This window comes from Vigna unguiculata, chromosome 3 (genome assembly GCF_004118075.2).
Source record: "Vigna unguiculata cultivar IT97K-499-35 chromosome 3, ASM411807v1, whole genome shotgun sequence".
NCBI lineage: Eukaryota > Viridiplantae > Streptophyta > Magnoliopsida > Fabales > Fabaceae > Vigna > Vigna unguiculata.
The window spans coordinates 59,649,907-59,674,364 of record NC_040281.1 but is presented as its reverse complement, the minus strand read 5'-3'; the positions used below and the strand labels follow the sequence as shown (position 1 = coordinate 59,674,364).

Below are 24,458 nucleotides of genomic sequence, written 5' to 3'. Positions count from 1 at the left end.
GAGATTAGTTTTTATTCTTTCTGTATTATCTCTTTTAAAACTATAGAGGTTTTGACAAATTAGTTTGATTTCAAAATTATAGTGGTTTTACCAATGTAAGATAATATTAGTAACATTTGTTTTTCATTTATATTTTCATTTATTTATAACTATATATAAAGAGATTCCTTCTTTTGTTTTTTGTGCCCATATTTCATAATTTAAATTTTATCTTTTATAATATAATTATTTGTTAAATTTTAAAAAATTAACGGTTATTTTACATTATTAAAATGTCTATCTTCTATCCTTTCTTTATTTCCTTCTTCATCAACACTTATTCCCTCGTCTTCTCTCTTTTATTTTCCTTTCTCAACAACAGTTATTTCTCATCTTATCTCCATTTATTCCGCTTTATTCTCAATAAATATAAATTTATTTTATATATTAACTTAATAACATTATAATATCATGGTTTACTAATATAATATCATGCATTATTTAAAAAATATTTACATATAGACGTAATGACGCTTGTGTTTATGCTAATAGTTATAAAACAATAGATTTTTCAAAACTCTTACATTAAATATTAAAAAGTTTCAAAACTTGTGTATTAATTAATTTAGTTTAGAAATATACTTGCTAATACTATTAAAAGGTATAGGTTAAAGTAAAACAAATATATATATATATATATATATATATATATATATATATATATATATATATATATATATATATATATATATATATAAATCGATTCACAAAAATTATTAAAAATAATCACTTGTCAAAAAGACTAATTTAGGGATATTGGATAAAATTAATAAATTAATTGCAATTACAGAGGTACATTTCACTGTCATTCCTTTCTTTTTTTTCCACAAAACACTCTTAATTTTGTGCATTTGATCACTATTTCACGTTACGAAACATGTTATATATACATATACATATATATATATATATATATATATATATATATATATAAAATATAATATAATATATAATATATAATATATAATATATAATATATAATATATAATATATAATATATAATATATAATATATAATATATAATATATAATATATAATATATAATATATAATATATAATATATAATATATAATATATAATATATAATATATAATATATAATATATAATATATAATATATAATATATAATATATAATATATAATATATAATATATAATATATAATATATAATATATAATATATAATATATAATATATAATATATAATATATAATATATAATATATAATATATAATATATAATATATAATATATAATATATAATATATAATATATAATATATAATATATAATATATAATATATAATATATAAATATAAAATATAATATATAATATATAATATAATATATATATATATATATATATATATATAATCTAAATATATATATATATATATAATCTATATATATATTATATATATATATATATATATAATATATATTAGATAATATATAATAGATACATATGTACATATATAATCTATATATATACATATATAATATATAATATATATATATATATATAATATATATATATATATATATATATATATATATATATATATATATGTATATATATATATATTATATATATTATATGCATATATATATATATATAATATAATATATATATATATATATATATATATATATATATGCATATAATATATATATATATATATATATATATATATATTAATTTAATATTTAAAATTTATTGGTGGGTTGGTGAGGCAACGCGACTCATCACGGATTCAACTCGAATCAGCCGGGTTCTTAGTGGGTTGGGTTCATTTTTAACCCGTACGAAATTTGTAATTTTTTTTCAACCCAACCTGACCCGAACCCGTGATAAGTCGGGTTGACTTGCGGGTTATAACCCATTTTGACGGCTATACCTGCATCACATCCCACTAGCATAGTGAGATTGAAGAGTGATTAAGATGATTTTACACTTATACCCTCGTTATTTCAACTATAGCATGTGAGCTTCTTCCACACCACTCTCATTTCTTTTTATTTTCTTTCTCTTCCTTTGAATATTCCCTAGGACTTGCTACCTTTCTACCACTGTTGGTTGTTGAGAAGAGGGACAACGACGCCGATAACGGTGCGACGAAGGGTTCACAGTGCACTGGAGCGTTCACGAAGTGGATCTGTGCAGATCTCTTCTTTGGAATCAAATATGTGTTTGTGGGTATTTAATGGAACCACATATGTTTTTGCCATAATGGAATGGAACCTGTTTCTTTTTTGTTGGATTTGATTCCAACTTTGTGAAGTACATTGCATGGTTTGGTTTTAAAGGGTTCCAATTTCATGTAACCTATTCCATTTTCATTTGTGGTGTTTTTGAAAATTAAAATATTAAATTTTTTAAATCAAATATGTTTCAATATTTTTTTTCAATTAACAAATATTACTAATATTTTTATTTATGATAATAATATATCAAAAACTAATTACAATTAATCTAAATATCATTTTATTATACTTTTTTAACACCAAGGACAATTAGGTTATTTTACATTTTCATTTATTAAATTTAATTTTTTATCAGTCACATAAGTCTTTTACAAACTTTCACAAAAATTACTTTTAAATTTACTTCATTATCACCTTCAAATCTTTAAAAAAGAACAACATAAATCTCACATTTTAATCAACCCAAATCAATCATCTTTCTCTCCTTAAAATCATCACTCACATAAGAACACACAATTATTTTGTGTTCGCATGGAATGATTTGTGATTTGTGAGTGATATGTGAATGAATTTGTGGAATGCAACGCATTTTTCATCCTGGCTTTTGTGAGGAGATTTGCAAGGATGAAGGTGTTTATTAATTTCTTTTTGTGGTAGTTGTGGTGCTAGTGAAAGATGTTGAAGACATTAATGAAGTTGAAGATGAACACATGACGGTTCTGGAAATGAAGAATAAGGAGATAAGATAAAGAAGAAAAATGGAAAGGGTAAGTGGAATCGGTTAGAGTGTGAGAAAATTTTAAAATATTTTACTTTTACTTTTTTAATAATAATAATAATAATAAATAAAAATAAAAATAATATTAATAATTTATTAATTTTTACTATGAGGGTAAAATAATAATCTTATATTTTAATCTATTAATGTTTTTTTTTAATTTATCATATCAATCAAATCAGCAACCAATTTTAAAAAATTTCATAAAAAAATCTATTTACTTACATAATCAAATCCATTCAAAGAAATATAAAAATTCATTCAGACAAATCTACTAATATGATATCAATCCAAATTCATCCTCACACTCTTTCCGAATATGTCTTTTCAATGGAACACAACCTTATAGATGTAAATAAATTGTATACCTATAAAATTTTTATATTACCTAACAAATTATTTTAATAATTTAATTAGGAACAAATATGAGAATAGGATGAATATTGAAATGAACATGGAGACAAAAATAGAAAGATATACATACATATACATACACATACACGTACACATCCCATCCTCATACTCAGTTAATAAAAAGATCAGATAATATTTATACTTATATTTGTATCCAATCAATACGAAAATTTTTTGTCAAAAGAATAAATTTTTTGTCATGTGTAGAAAATAATAAGGATATGTAGTAAATTTGAATTTGATAGAATAAGTATGGACATATTCTAAGTTAGGAATAATAAAAATATATTTTAATTTTAGTATAATAAAAATAAATTACATTATATAAGAAGCTATTTTTTATCAATTTTATTTGAACCTTGTTCACAGTTATGGTAATTTAATAGGAACACGCCTTTGATTTTTAGTAATCGTTACTTGCTTTTATTAATACTAAAACTTTGTTCAAAATTAACTCTATATTAATGTAATTTTTTTTATAATTAATATACGTAACAATTACTAAATACAAACATACATATAAAAGTGAAATATGCTAACCAACAAATAAAAAACTAAATATAAAAAAATTCACTCGTTATTTATTGTGAAAGAATACTATAGTTCGATTATTGTAAAAACATTTTAAGAAAAAAATTATTTTCGTTCTACAGTTTTGTTTTTTCTTTAGCACAGTGATAAGATGAAAAGATAGACAAAAGTGAGATTAAGTTTTATATATATTGAGTCAAAATTAGAGTTTCATATTGAAAATTAGACTCATATCTAACTCAACTTAAATGACCAAAAATTGCAAAAATATCGAATATTTTCTTAGAAAGTCAAAAGCCGTATGCAAGTGGCTAGAAAAAGATTAGATGCTCAAATAATTGACAAATAATTCAATTAATTTATACCTGCCAGCATTAATTAGTGTGAATTATGATAGCTGATTAATTATATAACATCTGTATTACATGTTTATTTTTTATCAATAAAAATACTAATCTAATATCATTTTCACAAATATAAGTTTTATAAGAGTTATTTATATAATTAACTTCTTCAATTTTGAGAAATTTATATTTATAAGGATCATATATATCTATTAAAGATTAGAGATTTTATTAATTTGGTAATTATTATATGGTTGGACCATAGTGATATAAATTTTAGCAGTGGTAAGTCAAGTCAAATGCGAAATATTAAAGATATATAGATATATGATGAAGATGGTGTTGTATTGTTACCCAAAGCAAAGGCAAAGTGGTGCTGTGAATTTCAAAGCCAAAACATTCAACTTCAAAGGACTCTTCATATATGCTTCTAACTTTGCAACCACCATCTATCTAATTTAGTCCATTTCTTAACTATTATTTTTACTATTTTAGGAAATTTGTTTAGATTAGTTTCACAATGAAAGCATGAGATAATTGTCAGTTTCATACATTTTCTACTCGTATTGAGACATTAAAGATACGATTTTAAGAAATAGAAAAAAAAAATGAACAATATGTAATATGAAAAATTAATCATTATAAACATTATACTATTTACAGTATTTTTTTTGCTATTTTTTACATTAAATTTTAAGATATTAATATTGTTGACAAATGATATTTTTTATATTACACTTTGTTAATGATTATATTAAAAATGATATTTTGACAACTAAATTTTGACAATTTTCTCTGATAACTTGAGTTGATATCTTCTAAATGGTTCTCTAATATAGAAAAAAAATGAGAAAATAGAAAAATGAGAAAATAAAAAATCACTTAAAATATATCACCTTATAAAAGAAAATTGTGAAAATTTTAGTTATAAAAAAATCACTTTTCATATATTAATTTATATAATTGAAACATAACGTTCTTTATATAATATTTTACTTTACTTTAAATTTAATTCAAAAGTATTTTAAAATATAACATATATAAGATAAATAATAATTAAATACATATTATAGAACATATAATAATTAAAATTAAAATATACACATGAAACGATCGTTTTGTAAATAAAAAGTTACGAAAATTTAAAATTAACACATCTATTTTTACTTTTTTTATATTTATCAGTTTTTTCAACCTAATTTTTTTTATCAAATACGCTATATTTGTATATTAAATTATTTTTAAAATTTAATGTACAAATTATATTTTAAATATATAATAAATAAAAACAATTATTTTATTATATAAATCAATTCAACTGCAATCTTTTCCTTCATTTCTTTTTATTCTTCCTTTTCATCCTCCTAATTCAAACAATCTTATTTTTCATTCTCTTCCTCTTTATTTACTTCCTTTTCCATTTTTTCAAATTCACTCCCTAATAATACAAACATAACCAATGACAGAGTTCAGAATTTTAACGGAAGATAATTTCAAAGTTAATGATGGATCATTTTTTTATTTATTTATGAGCTGAAACTTTATTTTAAAAATGTGTATATATAGATTAAAAATGTATTAAACTCTTTGTTAATCATTATCTAACAATATCAACTAATAAAATAGAAAAGAAAAGAGTGTTGCAGAGAGTTGTAGGGATACACATTGGCAAGGACAATTTTAAAACGCACATTGTGTTGAAAATTTTATATTTGAAAATTTGTATGTGGTAGTGCTGCCTAACTGGCTGGGTACCTACTTTCATCAAAACGTGTTGTTTTTCCACTCTCACAAATTCAAAATATGCATACAATGCCAATTAAATTTCATGCCAACGTTTTCAAATTTCGTAATTTGTGATTAGTCTACTTGCGAATTAATACAGAAATTAATTTTAAATGATACAAATTCATCGAAAACATAAACATATAATAATTTTAAACTACTTAATCATTTCTTGTCCTAAATCTTGCTTTTTGGGTGAAATGATTAAGCATAATAACTCTTTTAAATCAATATATTAATTATTGCAATTCAACTAATGTTTTACTTTTTCGATGAATAATCAACTGATTCAGCATCTTAACCGGTCTGTTACCAACTTGACTTTTAAAACTAAAGCTGTAGCTTCATTATTTCTTAAAATTTATTGTTAATCTTATACTTTTATTTCAAAAATTTCATTAAAAGTACTCATAACATAAAATGGATCATTCAAATATCAAAGATCAAGAAGTTGTAAACATAATGTAAATCCTCCTCAGCACCATGATAACAGAAATCACCAACTTAATGAGTTTTTCATATACTTAGTGTTGATACATTACATATGTATCAATTAAAGATTAAAGAGAACATTAATTAAGTATTTTATGCTACAGTTAGTGTCAAAAGTGATGGCCTATATCGTTAATAAAAACAGGCACAAGTTTTGAAAACCTAATTGAGAAACCCGGTGTGGCACATGCCATAGTCTAGTGAGTCATTAGAGTGGGACAAAGTAAAAGCTGACAACATTTCAATGATTTTAACACCTTAACTCCTTGCTAATAGTTCCAGCACAGGAATGATTGAATTGAAGACGCTATAACTATAATATTTCTGCCAAATGATACACTAATATGGTGTTATAAAAGTAGGTGATGTTGTGGTACTCACAGTCCATGTTAGGTAACAGATTCTTAATCTGGTCCATGTGGTGTAGACCCAAATTGTTCAACTCATGTCTCCAACTTTCAACTTCCACTTATAACGTTGCCTGCCAAAGCTTACTTTCCACAGGTTGTGGGTTACATCCCTCTGGGGATGGATATACCTACACATAAACTTTTGTGATAAAACACAACTCAATCTTTGCATACATGATAATGTTTATGAATTATATACTATACTTGATAATGTATGAACATTTTCTTAAAGACAAACTACTTTCATTTGCTTGATCTCTTCGGGTTAATTTGGTTCTTGACTTACATTTTTTTGGCCAAACTAAACGAATGACAAAAGTAGAGTATTCGTTTCTATAATTAGTCAGAAAGGTTAGAATGGGTATGTTGGTCACCGGACACTCGATCCTCCTGAAAATGAAATGAAGCTAAGTTCAAACACAACCTTAGTAAAGCAATCATTGTATGAATTTGCATGAGTACAAGCGTATCTATTGTGAAGTTATAAGGTGACTTAATAAGTAAGTTGGAAGGGCAGGTGAGGGAGCTTGTAGGTTTAACTCCCTCCAGTTGGAAATTACAAAATTGGTTTGATAGATTTAGAAGGGAGGTTGAGAGAGATTGTTGGTTTAACTTCTCTACTAACAAAATATTAACAACTAATATTTGTCGATGAAAAGAATTGTGTACCTATTGTATTGGTTATTTGTAATTTAAAAGGAGAGAAACGAAGTGATTAGTTTGAAGAAAATGGAGGGAGAAGTTTGTACATGAGTTTGTTGCAAGGGGCATGCGACTTAGAGGAAGTGAAAAATGTAGGTTAGTTGAAATGGTCCAGTATACCCTGAAGACAGTCATGTTGCAACAAAGAGGTTGGTCCAATGTACAACAAGAAGGAGACGAAATGATAGGAGATTGAGAGTTGATTGGGTAGGCCTTGACTAAATTACTGCAACCAACAAGTGCCTTGGGATGCCTACAAAATCTGCAAGATATTGAGAAAGGGTAAGATATCATAGAAAGATAGCAGCCAAAGGATGACATATCACAACCAGTCTTTATTGTTGAGGACAAAACATGAGTTGATGATGTTACAGTGTGGTTTCATTTGGCATCAGACATACACGTGAACTAAACATCTCTTCTTTCTTCACTTAGGAGGAGTATTGCCCTTTGTCAAAAAATTAAAATTGCAAGGGTAGTCCAACATAAGCACTAGAACCGTGGGCACGTAGGTTTAAACATGTTTCCTCATCTCCCAGATCAATAATTGCATACACTTTCTCCTTCTCTCTCCCCCCATCACTTCCTTCTCCTGACAATACATGCACTTCCATGCTCTTCTATATAAAATGTTTCAAGTCACCAATCTTCCTTATTTACAATTTTCGGATTGATTACATCATGAGTTCTTCAATCTTCCTTCTATGCTGCCTTCTCGTATTCTCTTTATATTCCCTCTCCCAACACACAGGCTACTCTCTAGATGCTACGGCAACACGCAAGTTCAGCATGCCAGCCCCACTCCACCATCACAAAACCCAGGTACGTTATTCCTCTAACTAAACCAAGCTTTCATCTACAAGTTTTATCCCTTTTCCTTGTACTACTACTCATAAAAATATGCTCTTGCGTTTCTTTTCTCATTGTTTCAACTCATTCCTGGTACTTTGCAGTATAAAATGCAGGGAGTTGATAAGGCAACGGAAAGTACCCCAGTAAACGAAGATTCCACGATACCAGAGTATACCGGCAACAGTTACGGTCCCCATGATCTTGTCTATCATATAGATTACCATGGAGTAACAACTCATCCAACTCCTAAACATCCAAAACCATAGCCCGCAACTTTAGTTCTGCATCACAAGAGATTTTATTCATATATGTATTCTGGTTCTTATCAATATATAAATGAAATGCGTTGTGTGCGAGAGAAAAAAAGTTTTGTTTATATACATACTTGAGCTGATTACATGATGCATTATTATATTGCTTGTGTAGTTTGCTCAATACATTGCACAAAACTTGTAAGCCACAGCCTACAGTAACTGCTAAGACACTATTGCATTTTCATATCAGATCAGCCATTCCACCAGATGAAAATGATCTCATACATTCTACGCCGAAGCAGTAAAGTTAAACACAAATAAAACATTAGTAGCTTTATAATTTATCATGAAGTGAAACCATTCCATTAATATATTGCTTTCTGGTACTTCTATATTTCTGGAGCAGCATCCTGTGACTAGTTACAACTTCTTCAAATACCACCTCACTACAAAACCTTGACTTCACATTCAGAAAAAGAGCTTCTAATTTATCCTTGTGTTGGGCACAAAAAGAAAGTATATCTTCACTCATGAAAGATTTATTGGTGTTGTATTCACTGTTGGTTTCTTTTTCCATACAAAGAACCCAAAGCCATCGGATTTGCTGGAATGGATCTTCATTTTTGTGAACAGCAACCTCTATGCTACTTATGACTTCCATGAATCTAGATTCAGTACGGATTTTATCAATTAAGTAGAAAAAAGTGTTCCTCTGACTCTGAAAAAGACTGTCATAAACAACTGGCGGCAAGGAAACTGCAGCAGTCAAGCATGCTTTCCTAAAGCAAGGATCCAAATTGCTAATGATCCCAATGGCAACATGTAATAAATTCAGAGACACTAGAAGAAGTTTTTGAGACAAAAAATTTGAGCCATCATAAAACAGTCTTCTCTGGTTTTCACTCCAGTGGTGAAGTGCAAAATGAGCAACTCCTCCCCACCTGTTTCATGACAAAAACACAATGAGTTAATTAAGATATTTAGAGCATCAAAGATAACAAGCTTTTAATCATGGCTACAATATTTTGAACCCTAAAGTAGCAAGAGCAATCTTTCATTTGTAATGTGATGCAGTTTGCATCATTAACAGAGTGCACAGTCAGTGCTATGGACAAAAATCTTCAAGATTTCTAATATGATTTCATAGTAAGCTCTCCTTCAACTCAATATTTATCAAACCAAGTTTCTTATTCTTTTTAATCAGAGAATTGAATGTTAAAATAAGGGTTTAGATCATTGCAGTTCTTTGGAAACTGCAACGGATTGCCATCCACAGTGCTTACAGTCTCTTCAATCATTATCAAGTAAAAATATCAATATGGGGCACAAATATAACCTAAAATCCAGCAATCACGCACAATCAAAGGAAAAGGAAATTTTAAATAAAATAGGAAAATAATCATGAATAAATAGGAAGACCTAATGATTAAATGATCTTCCCAAAGAAAAGAAATCAAGTTATAACATATCTCACATTAACCAAACATAGTAAATCCCACTTTCAATCTTCATGTGGTATAGAGGACAGACCAACCAGAAGATGAAAGGTTCAAAAATTGTATACTCATCCTTATCAATAGAGTAATAATTGACATAGGCATCATTATTACATAAAATACTAGAAAAAATGGTCCATGAACCAGCTTTCCAAAGACATGTGTCTAAAAGCCTGCCCATATGTCCTGCAGACTTGTCTAATTTTAATAATTGATTTTAGTGTGGGTCATTCCACATGCATTGCTTCAGTCTTCTGCTTCAGAAACAACATCTATCACATAATTTGTAATCAGTCAATATAGAGCAATATACACCTTGAACTTGAAGGAACAAAAAATAACTAATAAAGAAAATAAATGCATTCATAATACTTAACATCAATGAAAATTAATAGCTAAGGAACAAGAGGTGTTAGATGATGTTGCTGCAAGCAATATTTTGTGATGTTACAACAAACCAAACTCTGACAGTCTTAGTGGTTCAATCAATATTCAATAGGTCCTGTTCTCCTGTAGAATTTGATAACCAACCAATGGAACTTAAGGTCAGGAGCAAAACAGCAACACTTAAAATCACAAATAGTATAAATATTTAATACTTAATACCAATAATCTCTTTATTGCATATTTAAATAAAACTAGAAAAACAATTCATTTATGGGAATAGCTGGCCCCTCCCCATGGATGTAGGCCCATGCTTATCGCCATTGTTATCGGACGGAATGGCCTACTGGTTCCATTTAGTCAAAGATGGACCAGATTTGACTGGACAGGAATGATAACATCAAGATCTGACCACTATCATAACGGCTTATTGATTCAGAATTTTTTAAAACAAGTATGTTTGCCAACGAAAGTGGACCAGGACTGTTAAATGTGTAGTTGTGATGCTGATAATGTTTTTCTTTTTCAGAACGTAACTTCTAATTTCCCATTGAAAAAAGATAAAAAAGAATCATATGTTTTATTATATAATTTGATCACTATAAGCATTCAAAACATGAATTAACTGCATTTGTATATGAACAGAACAGACACATTATATTTGACAGTACAAATATGAGATTCATCCATGGGCATGGGAGATTGCATGGGAGCCATTTTCTTCCTAGCACCAAACCTACTGGGCTAGAGAATGGTGATACAGGAGTTTGTTACAACATAATACATTGAACTAAGCTCAATTCTAGCAACAACTCTCTAACAGTAAAACAATACATTGAGCTATTGAAGTGGCTAGAGAATATAAAATCACACCATAAAGAGGAAATTGCGGCAGGTATAAAAGAAATTTCTAAGATGCAGCAATAACTTTGGATGCATCAGCCATCACGCAATAAAATGGAAAGGTAGAGTATACCCAATCAACGTTCTATACAGCTTTGCGTACTTGCACTCTACATCCTGAGAAGCTGGGATTTAACCAATAGATAAGTATAACTCTGTGTGTACCTATAGCTTATCTGTTATTGGAAATATATGCTTTAAAGTTCTGTTTTACATACAACTAATGCACGTGACATCATGCAATTATGGCATAGTTGTGCAAAAGCTATGCCATATGAAACATGTAAAATGATATATCTTCCTTTTTTTACTCAAATATGTTTTTTCCTACCACAACTGCATTCCTTTTGGTGCATATTGGTGAGATTAAAGTCACTGGGGATATAAGGGAGCAGCAAATGATAAGTTAATGCCTTGCCATGGAATTGGAGATTAAGACATTAGGAAGATTTCAATATTTTTTGGAAATTGAAGCGGATCATTCCAAAAAAGGAATCTTCATATCTCAACAAAAGTATGTTATTGCTTGCTCAAAGAAATAGGGAAAATAACTAGCAAACCCGCTAGTAATCTAATTAATCTTAACATAAAATTCGGAAGTGTAGAAAAGGATAGTGCAATGGACAAAGAAATGTATCAAGGAATTGTTGGCAGCCCTATTTACTTGTCTCACACTAGGCCAGATATTGCCTTTTTTGTGAGTCTAGTAAGTCAATTCATGCACCAACCAAAGGAAACTCATTTACAAGCTACTCTTAGAATTGTTCGGTATTTAAAAAAGACTCCAAGAAGAGGGGTTTTTAAACGAAACAACAGTGCAAGTCTTGAAGTATATACAGATGCAAACTATGCAGGGTCAGTTGTGGATAAGAGATCAATTACTTGATATTGTACCTTCCTTAGTGGAAACCTAGTGACTTGGAGGAGATAAAAACAGACTGTAGTAGTGAGATCATGTGTTGAAGCAGAATTTCAAGCAATGACCCAAGGAATATGTGAACTTCTATGGCTGAAGATTATATTGGAAGAAGAGGGATGAACCAATTTATATTGCAATAATAATCTGCAAGTAGTATAGCTCATAATGCAACATGATAAAATTAAACATATTGAGGTGGACAAACATTTTATCAAGGAAAAGCTAGACAGTGACTTGATTACCATCCCATATGTGTCCACTCAAAATGAACTTGTATACATACTCACCAAAGGGCTAAATTGCATTAACTTTAAAAGAATTATATCAAAGCTGGGAAGGAGAACACTTACTCACTAGCTTGAGGGGAAGTGTCAAAACCATGTTACTCATTATGTATTTTAGAATTTTTGTTATTTTATCCTTTCTATAATTTTATTCTTTATTACAGGTGTATCTTGCTATTAAAGCCAGGATTATGTATTTAAAAACAATCACATAATTACAGGGATTTGTTCCCTTAGAATTAGCTCTTTATATTTCCTAAAGTAAAAAGCAGGCTCATGTATTAATAGGACTAATGGCCTCATTATTGAAATGCAGAAGAAATATATTATTCTTTCTAAATTTGAGACAGGGCGTTGCCAGGAACATTTGGGACACAACCTCAATCAGCAGTACTGATTGAGGAATTGGAGTTAAAATCCCGACCAGCAGATGTGTTAGCTATTAGGTATGGAGATCAACGAGCAACAGAAGTTCCTGTTCATCACGAGCACACGACCATCTTCCTTCCTGTGAGGATTCATGCGAACAATTTGCAGCCATTCAGAACAGTTCTCCCTCATTTCCCCTTGAGGACCAGGTAAAAGTCTTGGGAGAGTATTGATAGCAGCCGTTTGATTAAGCAAGTGTATTTTAGGAGGTAGCTTGATGGTCCCAATTAAGGGTAATTTTTTGTCATAAACTGTAAATCTGTTAATAGGATACTGTTGGGGGACTTTCTAATTAAAAAGCTGCAAGGAGTTGACCAGAACTCTCGAAATATCTGAAACTTGTGTGATTATCAAGGGTAGATACCCCCTATTAATCAATAAACAATTACCTTTCCTTCTATCTTTGTGAAGAGTTCTATCACGTTACCACATGACATATGACCATCAGCTAGTTAAATATTGTCAATTTCATTACATGAAGAAAACAACAAATAACAGAATTTATAACCACAATGTTAAATAAAAAAGACAAAAGGAACAGAAAAAATAAAAGGATAAAATGAATAAAGTTGTAGCTGCAAATGAACAAAGGAAGCTTTATAAAAAAGCTTAATGTATTTGAAACAATAAAAGGTCAGTTGAAGTTAACTTTTACTTACTCAAAAGGAGGTTCAACCTCAATACTAAGGGTAAGGTGCAATGAGAACTCTGGAGAACCATCACCAACACCAGATTCTGTATATGCTTTGTGAGGAAAACCTCTGGGAATATATAATATATCACCTTCCCTGAGAAAGAACTCTCGTCTACCAGCTTTTGTACAGTCAACAACAGAACCAAGTAAATTATCATATAAGCGAGGTAACAGCTGACTGGGTGGAGAGTATACAGTCCACTGCTTGGAACCAAAAATCTGGCATACAAATACACAGTGATCATCAAAGTGACAAGCCAAACCCTGAGAATTAGGGGGGGTTAAGTACAAGTTAGCACCAACTGAAGGTTGACCAAACATAAGTGCTAATGTATCTGCAATAGCCGAAATGCTCTGATATCGAAATTCCAGACCACGCAGAGCAACAGTATATCCTTCGTTATATGCTTGCCCACATTTTAAGATCTCATGATAAGTAAAATACTGAGGTTCCTTAATGCAGCCTGAGTTAAAGTACCGAAAGTAATGCATTTCTTTTGTTGATTGCCTCTCTGTTTTGACAACACGTATATCCTGCTGGTAGACCATAGGACAACCAAGTCTATCTTTTGCCTCATTCAGAAAATTAAGTATGTTTTGTTCATCTGAGGCAATAGGAAAACAAGCCAGTAATCCTTGAAGAATTGAGGAAAGAAGAGAAGGAACGCTCCCTTTCCAGCTCAAAGACTCAACAAATGCACCAAACATATCATGCATATCTGGATCCCTCATGGTCCTCGCCAGCAGAAAAGGAGAAACCTCCCAGTAATTTGATATAAAATCTTTGAAACTAGTATCACTCGCACCAAAAAGACCTCTTTGAACCACTTCAAAGGACAAAGAGCCAGTAAGTTGAGGAGCATTAATGGAAAGCCTGAAGATGCATTCTGCAAGATTACTAACTGTAATGCTACTCTTACAAAGATGCCCTTCTTCATTCCACTTCCCAGCACCTTTGATCACCTCTTGATCACTCACTCTCACCCTTATCTGTTTCAAAATTCCCAGAAATGCTTCAGAAAGACTTTGTGGGATACCCTGTAGCTGCTCAGCTTCACAGGCATTGATAAGAACAACAGTTGCAGTGAGAAAAACCAGTGACAGTTTATCTTCCTTAATCCCAATCTTAAGAGAGCAAAAACTTCCATCGCCCTCGGACCATAAACAGACGCATTCCAAACCATCGAAAATCTGAAGAAACACAAACCTAAGTAATGTCAATTCAATTGTTCAGTCATCCATCACATACTTAATTTAATAAACTTAAAAAAAAAAGTAAAACGACACACGGCGTAAATGCTTACATCAGTTTGTTCAACGCGGAAAATTTGAGCAATTGTCGTCGGGCGAAGGTGGTAGTGGAAAAGTCTAAAATGGCATTGCAGGCAGATAACAAAACCTTCCTCTTGCGACTGTGCAACAGCGAGATTAGTCCTTTGACGGTTTCAGAATCAGACGCAATTTCCTCGTTAGCATCGAAGGAAACGAGCGAGGCGGCGCCGATAATGTCTGCCGCGAGGCACACGATTTCCACCCGCGTGGAGCGGAGTAGGGTTGGGAGCAACGCCAAAGTGGACGTCAGCGAGGTCTGCGAGATAAGAAGTGAACGGCGAAGTTTGAATAAGCATTTGTTGATGAATATAACAGAATTGGGTCTGCTGCAGAGTGATGCGAGTAACAGAGCGAAAATCGCATTGGCATCTGAGGAACGAGGCCGGTGAAGTTCACGCGCCGAGGGTTTTTCCTTCCTTTTTCTCTTAATTCTACGATTCTTCTTCTTCTCCATTCTTCTCGCCGACGGACAGAACGTTTGTTACTTTTTACTTTCCTTTTTTTTAATAAGCATTTTTCATGTTTTTTCTATTATTTTCAAACATATTTTCAAATTTGAATTTTATAAATAAATAAAGTAACAAAATAAGTAAATACTTTAGAAATAAGAAATCATAAAAAATCACTTAATTAAACTCTGAAACTCCATATTCAAACTCTGAATCTATTTCCAGAATTCTCCAATTCTTCCAAAGCCCTAACAATTGAAAACCACCACATTGCCCAAATTCGAAATTGCGATTGCAGTTTGTTCTTTCTCGCTTCGAACAGACATATGGAGAAGCTTATGGGAGTCGAACTTTGGCACTAGAGTCACGCGTGGGGGAGTTGAACGGTGACCGGAATAGATTTTAGGGTACGCGTGTAAAGTGATTAAAAATCGTGTTGGTTGTCTACCTCTTGCTATTTCGTCGTTCACAGGGTAAGTTGTCTACCTCTTGCTATTTCAACTTCAATGTGATCTATTGTGAAACCATGTTGGTTGTCATGAGATATAAACTAAGTTTTACTTTCCGTTTTAATTCAGTCAAATCATTGGTTGCTGTAGTTATCTTTCTTAGGATATGCAGATAAGTCTTAGATCATGTTATATAACCACCCACGTTGCTGAGCTTGTAAATCGTGGGTTTGGTTATTTTACCGATGGACAATTATATTTCTTCCTTCTTTGTACTTTTCCTTTTTGTTTCACTCTTAATCTAATAGAAGCTTTGGTCTTTGTTCAATGGAACATTCTAGTTTTAATTTTAATTACAGTGTATATCACTAGAAATTGGTATTAATTGATTTATTTAGTATCTTTTTCATCTAAAGTATAGTTTACTGCTGCAAAAAGATGCACCGGTATGCCCATGTTTGGAATCAAAGTTTATTTCTCAACTTCAAACTTGTTGAAATGGTTTCTTTGATATTTAGGATTCTTGGTTGTGTTGAATTTGGGTAACTTGACCTGATAGACTTTACCGATAAGCGATAATTGTTTTCAGAGTGATACATAATCGCTTTTGTTTGTTCGCTTAATGATGTTTAACTTATAGATCTTTGTATAACTTCTGAACACTATAGGTATGGGAATCAGTAAAACAGAAGTAAACTTAAGGAGGTTGCTTGCAGCTGCCCCTCAACAGCAAAACCAGGCAAAACTGGTGCATGTAAGTCTGAAGATTTTTATTATTATTAATTTTAGAGTTAACAACATTATGTCTATAATGTTTTTTTCTAATTTTCTTGACCTATATGTTTTATTTTAGTCATTTGTTAACTCTAGAAGACACACGGTTAATCATTTGTTGACTCTGACATTCTACAGTATGTTGCTACTTTACGTGAACAATTGGAGCAATTGGGTGAAGAAAAGACACCAGAGGGCTTACCAAGGTATTGGTGTCGCTTTATTTACCATTTAATACACATAGATGTCATGGAATTATAAACATAACATCAGTTTTTGTTTATAAATGACAACACAATCATGAGGTAGATTTTATTCTTGGAAATCTTACCCTAAATTTTAATAAGTTGTAAGTGGCGGAGGTGCATCTTCACAGGATTGGGGGATGGGGTGCGGGAAGGTGGCTACCCCACGATTGAAAGTTTCATAGAATAGAAAACTGTAAAAGAAGAAATTAGATATACTTTACCCTAAGCACAATCTAAATATCATAATCATATGACCACCCCAATTTTTTAATCAAGAGATGCAACTATTGAGTACAGTAGGATTTCCTTTCTATTGGGCGTTGTTTGGGTTTAAACAGCTGAATGCTAGAAACTATTACTTATTGAAAATTTAGGAATTAAATGGAAAAAAAAAAGAGTGAGGTTGTAATGTAACATAATAATCTAAGACTTTTATTCATGCAAATATTCATGTCAGGAACTAGTATTGAGCAATTGGTATAAGCTCAGTCCAATAACATACTTAACATAATAACAGACTACCACAATAATTATCCTTATATTCAAAGGATAAATATAGGTCCAGCATACTATGCAATAAAAGAATGGAGTTATTTTATAATTGACAATGAGTTCTCTCTAAAATATTAGTCACGTTGAACGCAATCTATACCTTCCCACCTTCTAAGCCTTTGATAAAATTCAGGATTTGTATAAATTGTTAGATTTTACTGTAAAAAGAAAGGTGAGAATTGAAGCAAGAAAGTTTTATTTCTCATTTCATTTAGAATTTTGTTACAATAAAGATTATATAGCTACAAGTAGGTTGCTCTTTCAGGAAGATAAACAGTTACAGCCAACTTGTGACATACCAGTTGGCTGGACTGAACTAACTGGTTACCCTACAAGTAGCCAAAACAGTTATGGACAGTTACAACGAGTTGTCACATGCCAGTTGGCTGGACTGAATTAGCTAAAAACTAACTCGATACAACAATCACACAGAAAAGATTATACTATATTTCTTCAAAAACCAACTTAGTTGATTACTTTTTCATCATCTACCTCCCCTAGATAGTCCGTTATCTTCTTTTTTGTAACTTATAAATAAATTAATTAATAAATTAAAAGCTATTATATTACCCCTACTTATTTATGTGTGTGCACTCATTTATGTGTATGCACTCTGCTCTGCTAATGCAGGATTTCAAAGGCTACGTTGAATGAATACTCAGAGAAGGTTGAAGCCATTGCTTCCAAATTGGTTAACCATGTGGTATGTGTTTGTAAATTAATGTATCCTTGAGAGATGTTAAAGTGTAAGAAAGATCTTTAAACTAAGTGACTAAAAACTTGAGGTTTCTCTATTTACTCAATCTGATCTTACATATAACGCATATTCACTTTGGATCATAACTTTGATGGTATTATATAACCAAACGCTAGCCCAGTTGTAGCCCGGAATGCCCTTTGCTTAAGGTGAAAAGCCTTGATGGTATTGAAGTATTTTTTTTCTGAAATTCAATAAAGTAAATAAACCCTTGTATAACTGTTCACCTTCTCTAGTTACTCTCTATTTCTCAGCATTTTTGCTTGGGGTTCATTAGGCATTTTCACTTTGGATCATGTCTTTAGGATTTATTGCACAATAGAGAAAATCATAATACGTTCGCTATTTTTTTGTAATGCGACAATAATGAGGTTTGAACATAAATGGAGAAAATCAGAATACGTTCACTAATTTTTTGTTATACAATGATAATAATGAGGTTGGAACCTTACACCTCATGCAAACTATACACCCTCGCCACTAGATCGACCCCAGTGGATTATCATAAATTCACTATAGCATGTGAAAATTGTTATATAAAATATAAACAATTAATGGCTTGAATTTCTGTGACTTTGTTGGAATGCATCATGAAGCCATAAAAAATTTGTTCCGTTTTTGTTTTTCCTTGTCTGTATTTTAGTTTTGGCCAAATAGACATAATCATTTAACCACGGTTTTCTTAACCCAGACTGACCCACAAGTATCCGAGAAGGTTGTTGAAAGGAGTTTTGTTAAAGAAAACTCTTCTGAAATTGAGGAAAAAAAGCAGATACCCCTTTCTTCTGGGTTGAGAAGAAGACCTGTGTAAGCTATATTTTCCTTTTCTTACTATGCATATTTTGTAGGCTGTTTTACTGTTGCTCATCTGTTTCAGTGGACAGACCCACATCAAATACAGAAGATAAAGCACACGAGCTTGCTGAGACTGACAATACATCTGTCAAACTGGATGCTGGTGCACACGCACACATTGAAAAGCACAGGTACTGTTTACTTGAGTTGTTATTTAAAGTTTATGTAGTGGTGGGTCAATGGACTCTGTACTGCTTTGGTTAAGAATCGAAAACTTGCAAACCTTGTGTTCATATGTTAATTTGACTTGTCCACAACAACAAAGTATATTTTTCTTCAGGTCAAGCACTGATATATTCATGTCAATTGTTACATTAATTGTAACCGGTCAACTGTTATCATATGCTACTGCCTATATGGGGGATTACTAAGGTCATTTATATTTTGGAGTTTATTTGGTCATCATTGACGAGTCCTCGGCATGTTTCTGAGTCACTATAATTATGATACCTTAGACAATTGCTGTAAAATTATTTATGCAAATGTATTAGATCAATTCTTTTTATATTTTATGTTCACTGTTTATTATGTGCCTTGCATTTATTGTGCATTTTCTTTTTGTTTCACTCCTTTGTTTTCTTGTCCACTTTTATATTGTAGAATGCTTCAAGAAGATTTGACTGATGAGATGGTGGTGTTGGCAAAACAACTCAAAGAGGGTAGTCTCATGATGAGCCAGTCCCTGCAAAATACTGAAAAGGTTCGATTCTTAGGATTGAATATTCTTTGTATGGTGGTTACATTATTACATTAGTCTAGTTTTCATCTTCTTGAAAGTTGGTCTTAGATATATTTTTGTAATGCGGAGTATGGCTATAGCGGTTAATATTACTTCTACACCCACCGAGGAACATGTTCCGATGTTGATTCAATAGTCATGACTTAAAACCTTGTTTTTTGGTTGAGAAGACTCTGACATTGGGAGTTTGAAATGGCGAGGCATTAACCTAATAATGAATTGATTGTGGCTGGCTTGCAGATTCTTGATTCTACGGAGAAGGCTATTGAGCATAGTTTGGCAAGCACCGGTCGTGCCAATGTGCGAGCAACGGCAATCTACTCCGAGAGTTCCAAGACTTCTTGCTTAACATGGCTTATGATGTTTGTGATGACGGTTGTATTTGTCATGGTTATTCTTCTAATCCGTATAACATAGTGTACTTCTGTTCACGGGTAAAACAAATAATTCCCAATATGACTTCCTATAATGTACATTTTTAATTTCCGGTCACTCACAGTTAATCTTGAAAATGTTGACATTGATTAAAAGACCTATATATATATATATATATATATATATATATATATATATATATATATATATATATATATGGAAGTGTTAGAATTGAGCTTTTATCATGGTTTCATGCAATTTTTTACTGAAACTTTCTATTTATCCATTTTCTTAGTTTGTTGTGTCCTTGGAATACTCAACGTCAAGATTAGAGTTGTTCATAAAGTTTTAGTGAATCATGAAACACAATGACTATGGAGTTAAAATTTTGGATAATTTTTAGTCGTCTAGAACTATATAAAACCCAACTTCATAGATTCTCCTTACTAGTTTTAGTGAATCATGAAACACAATGACTATGGAGTTAAAATTTTGGATAATTTTCAGTCGTCTAGAACTATATAAAACCCAACTTCATAGATTCTCCTTACTCATCGGGCTTTCTTATTTCTCATCAATGGGAATAGTGTTTTTTTCATCTTGTGACCTTTTCACTACGAACCCTGAATCCCAAATGAAAGATTCACAGTACATAGCTCAACAACACTTACAAAACACATAAGTCTTAAATCCCCTTCTCATTCATGAGTTTTACCCATTGTACCTTATGGTCATTACATGGTTCGGTTCAATAATCATAAATAGTTTACTTGGAAAATTTTGGAAAACGATGCACCAAACTAAAACAGTTTTATTTTCTGGCTCAATGAAATGTTTATTTTCTGGCTCGTTTTGAAAATAATTGCATTTAGTTTATTGAGTTAAACAAAGGTTTGTGTATATTTTATGATATGTTGTGTTGATATAATTAAATCTTACCTAACTTAAAAAGAACTGTGATATTATTGTTTAAACCATATTACACAATGTACACGGTATTTGTTAAAAAATAATTTTGGATCTCATTTAAATAAATTAATTTTAATCTTATAAAAAATTAGAATTGAAATTAAAATATATATTCATATATAATTCAAAATAGAAAATTAGAATGATTGTACTATTTACACGTGTTTGTAATAAGTACATTTAAATTGACTTTATATATATAAAAATTTATTTTAATTAATAAAAATATCTGAAAATATAATTTATAGATATTATTATATATTAAATAAATATTAAGTTCCATTTAAGAAAAAGTAAGTATTTATATTATTAATTATTTTTTTAAATTAAAAGTAATTTATTTAAATAGAATCCAATAATATCATTATAATTGGTTTAAAAATAATTTTATAAATATTTAGCGAAAATTTTAATTTAAATAAAAATACCAATAAAATATTTATATAAAATAAACAAATTTAATCTTAATTTAGATATAAATAATATTGTTCATTTAAAATAATTGAGATTAAATTAAATAAAAAAAATATAAAAATTAAATTGAATGCAGCATATTATTAACAGTATCACGTCAAACTAAACAACATACAAATATATCACTTAAAAAAAAACATAAAAACTAAATTGATACTGGCATGTTTTTTATAACGAAAAGAATTAATTTTCATCCATTTAAAACAAACTTTATTGAAAAAACTAATAATAATATAAAGAGATCATCCATCGTGCGTGCCCAATTCATACAGGGTTCTGACAGCGGCTCTCTCAGGTTCTTCCCTTAATCCTCTTAATAATATTTATTCATTTGGATTTGGATGATGTGATGTGACTGTGACTCTTTGTTAGAGTTAGGGTTAGGTTTAAATTCGCTTCGGATTCATCTTACGCCTTGGTCAATTCGTGTACTATTTTCTCCCTTATTCCCTATTTTCTGGTGTGGATACTTGGAATTTCGTTTTGCCTTGATTCCATGTGGTGTGACCGTTATATGCTCTTCTCAGGGTTTCGGTTTCGAATTTGTAATTTATATTATGTGTGGACGTGAAGGATTGATGACGTTGTTTGTTGTTTGTTAAGATTGAATGGTTCTCCTGGTGCAGGAAAACAATTTTGCTCGGGTGTTAATTAATGAATGATAACCAAGTTAAAATGTTAATTAATGCTTTTGATGGTAAGAAATAAATTTCTAGCTGTGGTGGATCGTGGGAACTGGGAAGTGGAATTCCCGGGAGATATTTTAGTTCTGGAGCTCATGGTGTAATGTTGTAATGTTGTTTTTTTATAACTGCAGCCTAGTTATATGCACTCTTTAAACCCAGGTAATTGTTGATCTTATTCTTAGTAAACTCTTAAGGAGAAATTTTATAAGGGAAGTAGAAGTTCTGATTTTATGTTGCACACTTTCTGCATCTTATTTATAAAGTAGGTATCTAAACTCTAATAAGCAATCAAGGAGTTAACTTGAAGTTGTAAGAGAAGTACTATTCATACTGAATTTATTTATATAGTTATGTTCCACCCTGAAGTGCAATTGATAGGACTCCAAATAAGAGTCATACACGGAGAAAGGAGCATGTGCCTCTTACTCAACAAAGAACAATTATTCACAATAGGCCCAAGATATGAAATGTTTATACCAGAAGAAAGAAAGTGGGGCCAAATGAGGAAGGAGTGAGAAATTAGTTAGGAAGCAGGACGTGTAAAAGATTCTATTTTGGTAGGTTTGGGTATATGGGAGAAAAGGAGAGTGGTGAAGGGGGGAGTTAGTCTTTTGGGTGGAAGGAGAGGTATCTTCTAAAAGAGTCTATGACTCTGGAATTATTATTTTGCTGAAGAATTATAGCTCATTACTGTTTTATTGCATAATTTGCTAAATAATACATACCTATCTTTTTCAGATTTCCCTAGTTTCTATCAGCAATAAAGTTGTCTTTCAGAAGAAAGTCATGGCAATGAACCATGCCAGATCTATAAGATATATTCTTACAACTAGAGAGGCAGTTAGGGTTGCATGCCAACGAAGTTTTGCCACCGGTAAAGCAAAGAAAGGATCTAAAGGGGGTGGAGCTGGTGATGCACCCAAGGCATCAACTCTTAGCAAAGAAGTCAAGTCAAGCACAGTTGTAGGTGCTAACATTCTGAAGAAAGGAACTGATCCAAAAATCCTGCCTGATTCAGACTACCCTCACTGGCTGTGCCATCTGCTCGATAAACGCCCCGCAATTAGTGAACTGCGTAGGAAGAACATTGAAACATTAGCTTATGACAATCTAAAACGCTTTGTTAAGCTGGATAACCGGGCAATGATCAAAGAGAATAACTCTGTGAAGGCGAAGAACTGATTTCAATGGTCAAAAGAGAAACTAGGGGGATGGGTGACTGAAACGATAGTGTGGTGTTTTTTTTTATTTCTTGTAGTTCTCAGTCTTATGAGTAATTGGCTTACATGCTTACATGTACGCAAATCATTAGCGGAACAAAAGCCAAAGTTGCATGATTTTGCACGATTGTTGTTTCTTTTCCTTCTACTTTTTAGTCTGTATTTTTATATTTTTGTTTGGGATGTTTGGTAAATTAAATCTGACTGCTTTTCTGGATTGAACAGAACTTCGTCCATAATTTGGTCTGTGCTTTGCTTGTCTAGACATTTGTTATAACTTTCATTCAAGGGGATTCTTGAACAAAGGGCACAGTTGCAAGCATCAAGTTTTCTTCGTTTATAAATCACTTGTTAAAACGTTGGATGAACTTTATCATTAGAAGAAATCTGACGTATCTGGTAAAACATTATTTAATGAAAGATCTGAATGGATCTTTTAATGCTGTACCCTTTTCTGATAGAAATGTAACGAGATAAGTTGTGATTGATATGTGATGTTATGCATAATCGTAGTACATGGAGAGAACCATGTGTGAACAAGTCTTTATTAAACTCAAGGAGTCTTGTCTCATCCTCCTATCCTATAAAATCATTTCAGTTACTGTTGTACCTAAAACTTTGAAACCATTTCAATTGTTCTACCTGATGGTAGCAAACTAAGACTTTA

The 24,458-nt window shown here is 30.9% G+C and overlaps 3 protein-coding genes across 6 annotated transcripts; 2 read left to right on the top strand and 1 right to left on the bottom strand.

Annotated features, from left to right (window-relative positions):
• Window positions 1-8,934: 8,934 nt before the first annotated feature.
• LOC114177728 lies at window positions 8,935-15,778 on the bottom strand. The gene is made up of 3 exons (XM_028063220.1): window positions 15,217-15,778; window positions 13,878-15,119; window positions 8,935-9,744 (listed from the first exon to the last, which is right to left on the bottom strand). The coding sequence occupies exons 1-3, from the start codon at window positions 15,696-15,698 to the stop codon at window positions 9,138-9,140; spliced, it is 2,331 nt and encodes a 776-aa protein (XP_027919021.1). The 5' UTR covers window positions 15,699-15,778; the 3' UTR covers window positions 8,935-9,137.
• Window positions 15,779-15,830: 52 nt separating this feature from the next.
• LOC114177729 lies at window positions 15,831-20,597 on the top strand. Of its 2 annotated transcripts, none has more exons than XM_028063222.1 (8): window positions 15,831-16,166; window positions 16,811-16,896; window positions 17,055-17,122; window positions 18,347-18,419; window positions 19,165-19,280; window positions 19,358-19,459; window positions 19,929-20,028; window positions 20,235-20,341. In XM_028063222.1, exons 2-8 carry the CDS (start codon window positions 16,813-16,815, stop codon window positions 20,256-20,258), a joined length of 567 nt encoding a protein of 188 aa, XP_027919023.1. In that variant the 5' UTR covers window positions 15,831-16,166; window positions 16,811-16,812; the 3' UTR covers window positions 20,259-20,341. The 2 variants fall into 2 exon arrangements, with proteins under 2 accessions (XP_027919023.1, XP_027919022.1); XM_028063221.1 differs by having other exon boundaries at window positions 15,836-16,166; window positions 20,308-20,597.
• A 1,480-nt stretch (window positions 20,598-22,077) lies between these two features.
• LOC114176347 lies at window positions 22,078-24,025 on the top strand. Of its 3 annotated transcripts, none has more exons than XM_028061366.1 (2): window positions 22,078-22,180; window positions 23,310-24,025. In XM_028061366.1, the coding sequence occupies exon 2, from the start codon at window positions 23,358-23,360 to the stop codon at window positions 23,751-23,753; it is 396 nt and encodes a 131-aa protein (XP_027917167.1). In that variant the 5' UTR covers window positions 22,078-22,180; window positions 23,310-23,357; the 3' UTR covers window positions 23,754-24,025. The 3 variants fall into 3 exon arrangements, with proteins under 3 accessions (XP_027917167.1, XP_027917168.1, XP_027917169.1); XM_028061367.1 differs by lacking the exon at window positions 22,078-22,180 and adding an exon at window positions 22,190-22,313; XM_028061368.1 differs by lacking the exon at window positions 22,078-22,180 and adding an exon at window positions 22,340-22,730.
• Window positions 24,026-24,458: the final 433 nt, after the last annotated feature.